This window comes from Gopherus flavomarginatus, chromosome 1, assembly GCF_025201925.1.
Source record: "Gopherus flavomarginatus isolate rGopFla2 chromosome 1, rGopFla2.mat.asm, whole genome shotgun sequence".
Taxonomy (NCBI): Eukaryota; Metazoa; Chordata; order Testudines; family Testudinidae; genus Gopherus; species Gopherus flavomarginatus.
Window position 1 is genome coordinate 337,362,120 of NC_066617.1, and position 12,903 is coordinate 337,375,022.

Genomic DNA, 12,903 nt, shown 5'->3' on the forward strand with positions numbered 1-12,903 from the left:
GGTCTAAAGGAGATGTAATTACTAGTTGCATACTGTCTTCACTTCAGTAATGTGCCACAGAGTGCTTCAACCCTTACTTGCTTTCTCTTGGAACTTAACCTCTTGGGGTATGTCTACACAGCCCACAGCAGTGAGCCTCCTAGCTCGTGTCAACAGACTCAGGCTCATGCTACTTCACTAAAAATAGCTGCATAAATGTTGCAGCTTGGGCTCTGAAGCCTAGGGAAGGGTGTAGGCTTCTGAGCTCCAGATGTGACTTTAAAGCACTGTCTACACAGATATTTTGACCATGGTAGCACAAGCCCCATGAGTCCAAGTCTGTTGACCCAGGCTGGGAGGCTTACTGTGTAGACATGCTCTTGGGGACAATAAGTGTGCATGTATGGAAGGTTTAGTACAGGAGCTGTGATCTTATTATGATAATAAATGTGACTGGGTGCATACTAACTTCCCTCTCTAGGGGACACGGGCCACTGGGACCACACAAGAATCATATTCAAAAAATCTCTCCCTCTCCATTGTTTGGCAGAATACAGGGGCTAGGCAGGAAGTTGCTTAGATTCTGGGACTGTCAGACAACCAGACATAGTTGGTTTATGAACCAGTCACAAAGAAGTCAGGGACCAGAAGGGGGAAAGGGTGTTCTTATTACAGAAAGAGACTGCCAATCAGAAACTCAGCATAAGAACATTTACCATGGGAGTGTGCTTGTATCCCAGAAGATAAGGGCTTTATTTTGGGATTATATTTGCTCCTGGGTATATCAGTGTGGGTTCTGGAACAGCCTCACCTGTCGCAGTGACATTTTACGTTTAAATCTTTTAGGATAATGTATCATGGGATGATATGAGAGGAGGGGTTCCACAAGGCTCTGCTCTTGGTCCCTTCATTTTTTCTCTCTTATACCCTATTGATTGGTGATGTCTGCTCATTGCTTTAACTACCATCTTTACTGACTCAAAATCTACCTTTCTGCTAGCAGGTTTAATTCCCTCCACCCAATCCTGCATCTCAGCCTCGTTTTCTGGCATCTCTTTGTGGATGTCAACTTAAATTCCACAAGGCCACAGCTAAGCTCCTGATTTTTTCCACCATCCCCAACCCCTTGTTATAGCTGTGGAGAATACCACTATCTGCCCAGTTGTTCAGGCCTGTAACCTGGATATTAGCCCTCTCTTTCAACCCACCATCAAGGCTTTGCCTAAATCCTGCTTCATCCAATGTAATATTTAAACTATTGATGCTTTCCTCTCTGTCCACACTGTCAAAACTTATTTTGGCTCTTACCATCTCATGTCTTGGCTCCTCCTCTCTGGCCTTGACAGCTGCAGTCTTTTCCCTCTCCCGCCATAAATCTATTAAAAATACTGTTTCCAAGATCATTTTCCTGGCCAATTCCTTTGATCAGGTCACCCTTCTCTGTTCCTCCATTGGCTCCTCCTTTTCCACCATATCTAACATATGCTTCTTGTCTTGACCTTTGAGGGCCTTCATATTTTAGCCCCAGTCAGCTTATCTGCTGTATTATTTTATTGCACCATCTAGATCAGTGGTTCTCAGCCTTTCCAAACTACTGTATACCTTTCAGGAATCTGATTTGTCTTGTGAACCCCCAAGTTTCACCTGACTTAAAAACTTCTTCCCTACTTAATCAGACAAAAATATAAAAGTGTCACAGCCACACTATTACTGAAATTGTTTCTTTCTCATTTTTACTATGTAATTGTAAAATAAATCAATAGGAATATAAACATTGTACTTATATTTCAGTGTCTAGTATATAGAGGAGTATAAACATGTAATTGTATGAAACTTTAGTTTATACTGACTTCACTAGTGCTTTTCTGTATGGCCTGTTGTAAAACCAGGCAAATATCTAGATGAGTTGATGTTCCCCCTGGAAGACCTCTGCATACTCCCAGGGGTATGTGTTGAGAACCACTGATCTAGATTTTTTTTCTCCCTCTCACTATAGTGTTTTCTTGTCTTCTGTTTGCTAGATCTGTAATGTTATTTAATTTGTGTATATGTCTCCTGTATTTTACTTGCAGAGCCATGTTTGAGGTTAACATGAAAGAAAGAGATGATGGGAATGTTACTATTAGTAATTTATCACCCAGTGCGGTGAAGGCTTTTCTCGATTACGCCTATACAGGAAAAGCTGAGATAACAAATGATAATGTGGAAATGTTCTTCCAGTTATCATCATTTCTTCAAGTTTCACACCTCTCCAAAGCTTGCAGTGAATTTCTAATAGAAAGTGTTGATCTTGGGAACTGTTTACAGTTGTTGTCTATATCAGAAAGTTATGGTTCTGTTCATTTGTTTGATCATGCACTAGAGTTTGTACAGCACTGCTTTTCCTTGCTACTCAAATCTAGTGATTTCTTGGAGATGAATTTTGAGATATTGCAAAAATGTATTGAAGCAGATGAGCTATATGTTCCTGAGGAAGAATCTGTGTTGAAAGCTGTCCTACAGTGGACCAAACATAATTTAGAAACAAGACAGAAGCATCTCCATCACTTGATTAAAAAGGTGAGATTACATCAGCTACCTGAAAAGACACTGAAGGACTTGTTGCATTCTGAAGAATATTTGCTTCAGAGCACTGACTGCTTAGGAATAATCAATGATGCAGTTAAAAGTGTACAAAACTCCAGTGGACTATTTCCAGATGCTCGTCCTTCAACAACAGAAAAGTATATATTTGTTCACAAGACTGAAGAAAATGGGGAAAACAGACACACATTTTGCTATAATATCAAAACTGATAAATGGAAAGAACTGCCCCCCACACACATCATTGATCTGCCAGGGTCAAGCTTATCTAGTTATGGAGAAAAAATATTTATAACTGGTGGGTGCAAAGGGAACTGCTGTAGGACTGTTAGACTTCATATTGCTGAACGCTTTCATGATGCCACTGATCAAACTTGGTGCTACTGTCCAGTCAGCAATGATTTCTCCATAGTGTCAACTATGAAAAAAACAAGGACTATGCACACATCTGTCATGACTCTAAATCAGTTATTTATAATAGGTGGAAAGACTAAAGGAACTCAGGACATCAGAAGTCTTTTGGATGTGGAATCTTACAATCCTCTCTCCAAAGAATGGAAATCTGTAAGCCCATTACCAAGAGGCATATACTATCCAGAAGCAAGTGCATGTCAAAATATAATTTATGTCCTTGGTGCTGAAGTAGAGATTACGGATGCCTTTAATCCATCTCTGGATTGTTTCTTTAAGTACAATGCTATGACTGATCAGTGGTCTGAGCTTGTAGCAGAGTTTGGGCAGTTTTTTCATGCAACTTTAATCAAAGCTGTTCCAGTGAACTGCACATTGTATATATGTGACCTTTCCACATACAAGGTTTATAGTTTTTGTCCAGAAACTTGTGTTTGGAAAGGGGAAGGATCTTTTGAATGTGCTGGCTTTAATGCAGGAGCAGTTGGAATAGAAGATAAAATTTACATACTAGGTGGTGACTATGCTCCAGATGAAATTACAGATGAAGTACAAGTCTACCATAGCAACAGGTCTGAGTGGGAAGAAGTCACACCAATGCCAAGAGCCTTAACTGAGTTTCATTGTCAGATGATTCAGTTTAATAAATACAGAGACCCATGGTCATCTGTAAGACCATGTGCTCTGGAGCATTTTGAAACATCGTAAGTTATAACAGTCTACTTAAATGCACAAGTATTTAAAACATATTATTTTTAGCTGTTGCTATAGTTTTTTGCAAAACAATTATATTATATTATAAACATGTTCTATTGATAACTTATGTGTAGAATTGTTTGTTTTTATGGTAATCATGTATATCAACTTTTCCTTAGGGTTTATATGCAGCTTCTTTTCAGATGTCATTTGAATAATTTGCAGAGCAACATTGCTTTTCAAGAAGTACAGTAATAGGGGTTTAATTTTGTAATATCTATGCACTGTTACTTATATCTTCATGAATGCCCCAGTGGACAAATCACTGAGAAAGAAAATTGTGTTGATATTTTTCCTTCATAACTATGGAGTAGAAATATGCTGAATTTTTTGTTTAATCCTAGCAGAGGAGCTGTAAACATCATGTGTCAGTTTACCCTTGCTACATTGACAGCAGCAAGAGCAAATGCCAAAAAGGCCTTCACAGTCACAAGGCATTGACTCTGGATATTTAGTGTGAAGGGAATAATGATTTTTACAGTTTTATTTCATTGTGGCCTGTTTTCCCTACTCCTGTACTTGCTGTCTTCATCCTAAAGCTGTTGTCAGACAATCTCTGAGATTGACACCATTCTGTAAGCAATTGCTGTATGGTGTGGGATTCACACAGCAACCTCCTGCACCTTTGCAGATGGTCATCTTGGTAGTGTTGCCAAACACAACTAGGCCAAAAGAGCAAGATTCTTGAGGTTGCTCTCAGACCTAGGACTTCCATCTGTCAAGTGCTACATACTACGGCCATGTGTATACTACTGGCTGAATCAGCATAGCTGTGATCGATGCAGTGTATTGATTTAGTGAGCCTGGTGAAGATACGCTAAGTCCATGGGAAATTGCTCTCCCATTGACGTCTGTACTCCACCTCCCCGAAAGGTGGAAGCTATGTCAACGGGAAAGCGTCTCCCATCAACAATAGCACGGTGTAAACACTGCTGTAAATCGACCTAAGTTACGTTGACTTCAGTTACTTAATTTACTAAACTGAAGTAACGTAACTTAGATTGACTTACAGAGTTAGTGTAGACCAGCCCTAAGTCACTGGGCTAGCCTCTGCAGTACTTTGTATCACAAATTCTAGATATTATTGCTTCAATTAACTAAATTGGAAATGTGTGTGTTTCAGTGTATATAAAATACCAAATACAGTACTGAAAAATACCCCAAACCCCACACTTTTAAAATCAAAGTAGACAAGTATTTCTAAAGTCAAGTAATGGATTTTTTAAAAAAAAGTTGTAAATAGTCCGTGTTTTAACTGAACTAAAAGACACTTCAAGATATGTACTTTCACTTCGTACCTCACAGTCCACCTTAGGTGTAGAAGTACTATATGGTAACCACTAGACTAAGTATATTGCTTGGATTTTTTAACATAGTAACCTATTATAATAAGAATGTTAAACTTGCAATGGATTTTTAGTATTACTATTAATCTACATACAGTTTCTGGGGCAAATTTAGCCCCCCACCTCCAAAGTGGATCTTTCACAGAGGAAGAGGTGCTAATTAGGGTTGCTAGGTTCCACGCACAGAGACAAGCATGGGAAGATTGGAAATAAGGAAGGGAGACAGACATCTGTCCTGTGGAGGGGTACTGGCCTGAAAGTAGCCTTCACAGAAGGGTTCTGTAATTTTCCACAACATGGGTTGGAAAGATTCCTTTTCTTCCCAGTACTCGGCCCAGCTACTTGGGCCGAGCATTGGGGTCTGAATTTGCCCTAATGAATAATGTATACTACAGTGACAATATATTTGAAACAGTAAACTCATGCTATGCTAGACAGAATTATACTAAGCATTTGGCTATAGCATGTACCCTGCTTAAGCAATGTAAAAAAAATTAAAATTCCAGGGGGAAAAGCTATAGAAATCTTTTCTGATAGTTGAGACTATCTGGATGATTTTAGAAAATACCACATGTGCATTGGGCTGGCATTTTGGAAAAGTCAAGTCAGTATTGTCTGGAATTGACTCTCTTTGTGGCTATTATTTGTGGCTAATATTTCTGTTTCAAACACTCTACAGTATAAGGCCCCGATCCTGCAATTGGCTACGCAAACACACCATTGAAGTCAGTGGGGCTCTGTGCTGGTGAATAGGTCTGCCCACCTGAGCCTTATAGGATTGGGACTTAACACAGGTAGTTCACAGATCTATATTAATATTTTTAGTGCAGTGCTAACTGCAAAAAAGAGCAGGGCAAAAGCAGAATCTTATGCTTTCATGCACACATCCTAGTGAAAGTGTTTTCCAGAAGTGCCTAATATACACTGTCTTTCTCTAATATTTGAGATGGCAGAAATAAGATTTTAATTCTTCAGTTGGATTCCTGTGATTTTAGTGAGACACAGTGCATGTGACTATAGAATGGTTAAACCTTCCAGATCCCCATGAGTTTAGCTGCAATTGACATCTCCCATATGTGCAGTCCATAATGGCCACTTTTAACCTAACATATCAGTCTTAGATCAAGATTGCACCGGTCAGTGCCAGGTATTCTCAGATGTTACCTGCTCTATTACAAGGAAATAAAGACAAAAACAAAAATAGCACTGGCTTAATAATTTGGTATCAGGCAGCTATATGAAGTTAGCCAACATTTACCAAGATGACTTTCATAAGAACGTAAGTGAAATTTTGTAAATTTAAAGAGCCTGTTCTTTAAATAAATCTGTAGTTTGTAATAAGGTTTAGGTCAAATTCTGTTAACAAAAAATAGTAAACAGTTTGCTATTGATATCAAGACATTTTAGTGTTAAGAAGGTAACATCTACTTTTATACTACTTTTTCCCCTAGATAATCCCCAAATTATTTACAGACTATGCTTAAATATGATGTAGTTCACAATCCTCCCACTGAAAGCAACTGTCACTTGGGTTAGAACACAGCTGTTTCTTCTTAATGGAAAGCAAATGTTCAGAACAATTCAGAAAAAGTGAAAAGTATCAAAATGAAACCACAAGAAAAAAATGTAAGTAACTATATAGTATAATAACCCAGTGTCAAAGTTAGACTCAGGACTCACAGTTTGTCAGACCACTCTGTTTTATTAGCACAGCGCTCTGCTAATAACATCCGGATAATGTGAGCACCATGCAAGACACAAACTATCTTATTTTTACAGATAAAAGAGCGGGAATTAGACAAAGGGACAAAGAAAGCAAAACAGTAGATTTCACCTGGGGCACAGCATGCATATCCTACTTCCTTACTAACTCTTATCGATCTAAGGCTAATACTGCACAAATTGCCCTTAAATGGTGCAATTGTTCTATGTTAATGTCTGTATTCCTGACACCTGGATTGCAGCATTCCAACAATTTTGCTTAAAGGTACAGACAGCATTTCTTTAATCCTTTCTATTTTCACAATATAATTCATTCTACTTTCACACCAGTTTCAAATTTGATCAGGACACTGAAGCTAACTCTACTATTCTTGCAAAATCTAGGGTGGAGTCTTACTAACCATGAGTTTTTACAACTTAATTGTCACTTATCAAAAATACAGGGCTTCATTCTCCACTGCTTTGTCCTTGTGTAGTAGTTTACACTCATGTAAAGTGAGTAAAATTGAAAATGCTATGACATGTTGGATGTGCAGTTATCAAGGTGTAAATGACAGGTTCAAGGAAATAGAGAATCAGGCCCATAGTATTTTTAACTATCACCATCACTAGCAACTTTGTGGGTTACAATCAGCATAGAGTCAGGGGAAAGAACGACACCAACTGAATCACAAATAGTGTTTGTTATAGCAATCTGACTTTCCTCTGAGGTCTTCTATCCAAGCACTGTTTAGGCCTAATCCTGTTTTCCTTTGGGCACCTGATGGAATCATAACCCATGGTAAAACTCTTGCCATTATTTATATCTGTATTTCATCAAATATATATATAGTAATGCTTCACTCAGATTTTTATTTTGAAATAGATATGTTCCTTTAATTTTTTCTTAAAGTTGTGCTACATTTTGCATATCTAACAATGACTAAGAAATGTCTTTAAATCCAATAAAATATCTGTAAACAAAACCTATGTACAGGTCTGTCGCATCTTAGGCAGGGGTTCCATTCCGCGATTATCGCGTAAAGCGAAAACCGCATATAGTCAAAACCCCAAGCCCGTTAAATCCCGCCTGCAGCTTCGGCGGCGGGGCCAGGGAAGGAGGGCGTTTAAAGGGCCGGCGGAGCCCTTCAAATGCCCCTGCCGCCGGAGCTGTGGGCAGAATTTAAAGGGATCCCCCCCGCCCGGCCTCCGGAGCTGCGGGCAGGATTTAAAGGGCTCCATCGGGCTTCCCACCGCGGCGGGGAGCCCGGTGGAGCCCTTTAAATGCCGCCTCAGCCCAGCTGCCAAAGCTGCAGGCGGGATTTAAAGGGCTCTGCCAGGCTTCCTGCCATGATGGGGAGCCGGGAGGAGCCCTTTAAATCCCACCCGTGGCTTTGGCAGCCAGGCTGGGGCTGGCATTTAAAGGGCCCGAAGCTCCACAGTGGCTGGAGCCTCAGGCCTTTTGGTTCGCCCCAGGGGCTACCAGCCACCTCTGCAGCTGGGAGCCCCCTGGGTGATTTAAAGGCCCTGGTACTCCCAACCACAGCTGGTGCCCCAGGACCTTTAAATCTTGAGGCCACGCCTCTTCTACTTGAGGCCACGTCCCCTCCTGGACTCCAGGCCTTTCAGCGTAAAGCTGAAATTGCGCATGTTAAATACGTGTAATTTGCGACAGACCTGTATAATTTTTGAGAATGAAACCATGTGAAAGAGCTGACTGAAATGAATTTTTTTTGCTCATAACTATAATTCAAGAGGAAAGCAAAATTTAAGGCACAGATAAAAAAGAGGTGGTAATAGATGCAGTCATTAAAAATTGAATCTTGTTTGTTTTAAAATAGCCAGCCAATTTCTCTGCTAGTGCAGCTACACTGAAGTTTATGCAATTACACCAGCAGATGATTTGACCCACTGTTCCAGGCTAAATCATGTACAATGCTATGTGCTGCCTAAAGATCATAAAGCATTTTATGCCTGTGCATTAAGTGGCTTTAACTTTTTTTCATCTATGGAGAGCAAGTTGCTGTCCTTAAAGCACAAACAACTAGTAAATTACACAATGCATCCTATCAGAGGAGTAGCACTTACCTTTAGATACATCAGTGTTACACAAGGGCATGGAGAGGACAAATGTAAGACATATGCCTTGGTTAAGCAGTTACTTTTGTTCTGCCCTTTTGACACCAATGCTTCAGTAATAAAAATGGATGTGTGAGTTAAGAGAGTTTGTCAGTTTAACATATGCCTTGACTTCATTCCTAATTTCCCCATTTCTGTTATCCCACGAACTAGCAACATTTATCTCAGTCATTTCTACACAACTATTTTAAAATGTTTACATTTCATACATCTGTCACAGGTCAGAGCCACAGCACCTGTATTCCCCCTCCATTGTACCCTTACGAGCACCCCTTCTAGGCTCCCAGCTCCTCAGGCAAAGACCCACATCTCTCTTACTTATGACTGAGGTTTTTCTACGCTGCACAGTTTCCTGCCTACACTGTGATATCCCCAGCAAGCCAGACCACCTAAAAGGCCAAAGGCCAATGTTTGCACGTTGCTTTCTCTCCAGAGGTTATGTCCAAAATTATAAGTTATCATACAGCTCTTTATAAGCAAGCACATTTATTGTTAAAGTGAAAGCATTACAGAAAAAACATAAAAGAATCTATATACATGTTCAAAATTCACAACTGAGTTTACCCTGTGCGTTATGAGTTCATAACTGTCCCAGGTTTAGAACCAGAGGAACCATGAATAGTTCAGTCTTTCCTTTATAATAACTTGGGCCTTTGATCTTGGCCTCATCTAACAGGTGATCAGCAGACAATGGCTCATGCCTCAGAGTATAACTTTGCATAACAGGAAGTGGGGAATTTGCATTCACTTCTTCCTCGCTATTGCCCAGGAAAACCACTTAACATGTTCCAAAAGTCGATTTTTGCATGGCACATTGTTCAATATAGTCCTTTAATACCACCACCCCTCTCGGTCTCACACCTATTATAGCTCCTCCCACTTGAGAGGTTACATACAATCACAGCCCACAATAATACAGCTGCAGATACTAATAATGATGGTACACAGAATCTTGATATATGTACATTGGTGACAAATAATTACAAAGGAACAGATCTGGCATTACTTAATCAGCTCAATCACCCATGAAGTTCAATGGGGGCTTTGCCTGACTAAGGACTGCAGAATTATCCAATGATCAGGGAATAATGTGGTAGAGTCAGTTACTTCACAGTTTCCATTGCCTTGCCTCCAAAGAGTTGTTAGAATATGGTGTGATATTTATGTAGTTATACAATTTATTAGGGTTATAACTGTACTGGAGAAAAAGGTTAATTGGCCCAATTCCTGCACTCAGAGTTATATCTGAGAGCAGAATTGAGCTCAATGGTTAGGCATGTTAAACTAAAAACATGGTTTCAAAAGATAAGGGACCGCATTCCTGCAATTCTTGCTCATGAGTAGTCCATAGTCATGTAAGTAATCTTACTGAAGTCAATGAGACGACTCAAATAGGAATTACTTTTATGAGTAAGAGTATGCTTTATAAAACTGTTAATTACAAAAATTACAAAACTAATGTGAATACTTTTTTATAATTATTTTCTTTTGACTTCTGTAGACTCTCAATACATTATGAAGAAAGCACATTCTTTTAGAAAGCCCTGAACTAAACTGGAGCATGTGATTGCTCTAAGGAGTAATAAACATTACCTGTGTTTTCACATAATTATACTATCATGTCTGAAAGAATATCCATTGCATGTAAATGTATATGGTCTTATTTGTATTTAACATAAACAATACAACCGAAACAAGTAATTTATAATACTGACATATTGTATGCCAATAAATTAATATACAACATGATTAATATAATATATAGTCAGCTAACATATGTAATTTCTTTAATATCTATTAGTTATTTTATTGAACCATCGTAATATTTTAGGAATGATATTTAAATGTTATGACATGTTGGTAGCATAAAAACGTTTATATTTTAGTGGTCATTATAAATGTCAATACTAAAATTTAATATTTATTTTGTACTTAGCCATTATGTTTGCACAGACTTGGTGGTGTATTTTATTGTATTTATTTAATTATATATTATTTTCTGTATTATAAATAAATGTTAGTAATCCATTAACTACAAGTTAAAGGTTAGTTATATTTGCAAGACTGGGTAGCTTTACTCCGTCAATTTTCCTGCATGTTACTCCATGAACTAAGCCTTATATCCCATGAGAAATAGATATTACCACATTATTTTGATGGAGGAGACTGGCACAACAAGGAAGGTATGTTGGCAAATTTTCAAAAGTGGCCTCTAATTCTTAGTGTCTTGAGTTTTTGGGTACCCAAATTGAAATACTTTGAGACTATTTTTCATTAAAATCAATCGCGTTACACCAGGAATAGATTTGTGCATATTTATATCTGAACTTTTTTTCTTACTTTACAATTCCTTTTCAACATCTGATAAAGAGATAGGTCAGTAACACGAATATGGCATAGTTTTATGTGCTCTTTGGGCCTCATTGCTGTGTGGAAAAAATATTAGTGATGATTAAGGCTGTGAGTTTGTCACAGAGGTCACGGAAGTCCATGACTTTCCGGGACCTCCGGGACTTCTGCAGTGGCTGATGTGGCTGGCCCGGGGCCTGCCTGAACAGCTCGGACAGCCCCTGGGCCAGTCACACTGATCGCTACCGAGGCAGTCTCTGGTCACCGCAACCCCTCAACAGCAGGAGGAGTTTGGGTATGGGAGGGGACTCACGGCTGGGTGTTGTGGTGCAGGAGAGGGTGAGAGCTCTGGGCAGCACTTTCCTCGGTGGGGGCTCCCTGGAAGTGGCGACATCCCTCAGCTCCTAGGTGGATGCGTGGCCAGGCAGCTCTGCATGCTGCCTCTGCCTGCAGCACCACCCCCACAACTCCCATTGGCCACCATTCCTGGCCAATGGGAACTGCAGAGCCAGCAGTTGGGTGGCAGTGCACAGAGCTGCCTGGCCATGCCTCCGCCTAGGAGCTGAGTGAGGGGGGATGTCACTGCTTCCGGGGAGGCACGGGGCCAAGTAGGGAGCCAGCCAACCCCACCAGCTGCTTCTGCTGGTACCAGTGGGGTCCCAAGCTGTGCGCTACCACCTACCCTCCCTCCCAACACCAGCAGCCCCCATCCCTGGCACCCCCAGGCAACCCTACCTCCCCGAGATTTGTCAGGGGTATATAGTACAAGTAAGGGGCAGGTCGCAGGCAATTAATCTTTGTTTACTGCCCGTAACCTGTCCATGACTTTTACTAAAAATACCCATGACTAAAACGTAGCCTTAGTGATGATACTACGTTTGTTGAAATATTCATGCATTTGTGCAATAAAAGCACTGAATATTTGAATCTTCCTTTGGTATGACTTTCTTCCAAGATGCATCTCAGAATATAGAGAACCTACAGCATAGTTAATTAAGTTAGCCATTTAGGGACAGAGCAATCCTTTTTTGTCATCAATTTGTTGCATGACCATATGACTTTACATGTCCTTGGCACCGAGCAGATGTGCTGCACTGCTGTACTGTTACAAATTGCTTTGAAATAATGAGATAGTTACTGTCATCACTGATAATGCTATGATAACCTTGTTTTTCTTTTTTGACAAATATTTCTGTGATCTTAAAGTCTTTAAACCCATTTTCTGTCACATTTAATCTTATGTCTGGATAATGGGAATGACATGTTCTGCTTCTCTTGTCCTTCGTAGTCTGCTATTGTCACTTCTGCATTTAGGTACAAAAGTAATTTCCCTCCTTCGCCCCATGTTATATGTGCCAATAACACTTAGTCCCAACAATTTCTGTTATTACCAGGGATTCTAGAAATCCATTTGCCACAGAAAAACATGGAATTTGTGTTTTTAGAGAGAATCTTTAGCTTTTACATTTCGTGAAAAAATAAAAGCATATATTAACTATTGTGACTTTCCCCTGGTGTTATCTGGACTGGTGATCTGCTGGGTCACTCCGATCCTGGACTCTGAAGCCAGCTTTACCCTGCTCTGCTGTGAGAACCCCCTACTCCCGGGATGTTCACGCACAGCCTCTGGCATGTAAGG

At 39.9% G+C, this 12,903-nt stretch overlaps 2 protein-coding genes across 3 annotated transcripts in view; both read left to right on the plus strand.

Annotated features, from left to right (window-relative positions):
* Positions 1 to 7,766, plus strand: part of KBTBD3 (kelch repeat and BTB domain containing 3) — a 41,720-nt gene extending 33,954 nt beyond the window's left edge. For both annotated transcript variants that reach the window (XM_050927988.1, XM_050927979.1), the window contains one exon: positions 2,052 to 7,766. In XM_050927988.1, the coding sequence (XP_050783945.1) occupies positions 2,052 to 3,681 (1,630 nt within the window). In that variant the 3' untranslated portion in view covers positions 3,682 to 7,766. The remainder of the gene's footprint in view (positions 1 to 2,051) is intronic.
* MSANTD4 (Myb/SANT DNA binding domain containing 4 with coiled-coils) overlaps positions 1 to 12,903 on the plus strand; it is a 79,375-nt gene that overhangs the window by 33,942 nt on the left and 32,530 nt on the right. The gene's annotated exons all lie outside the window — the stretch shown is intronic.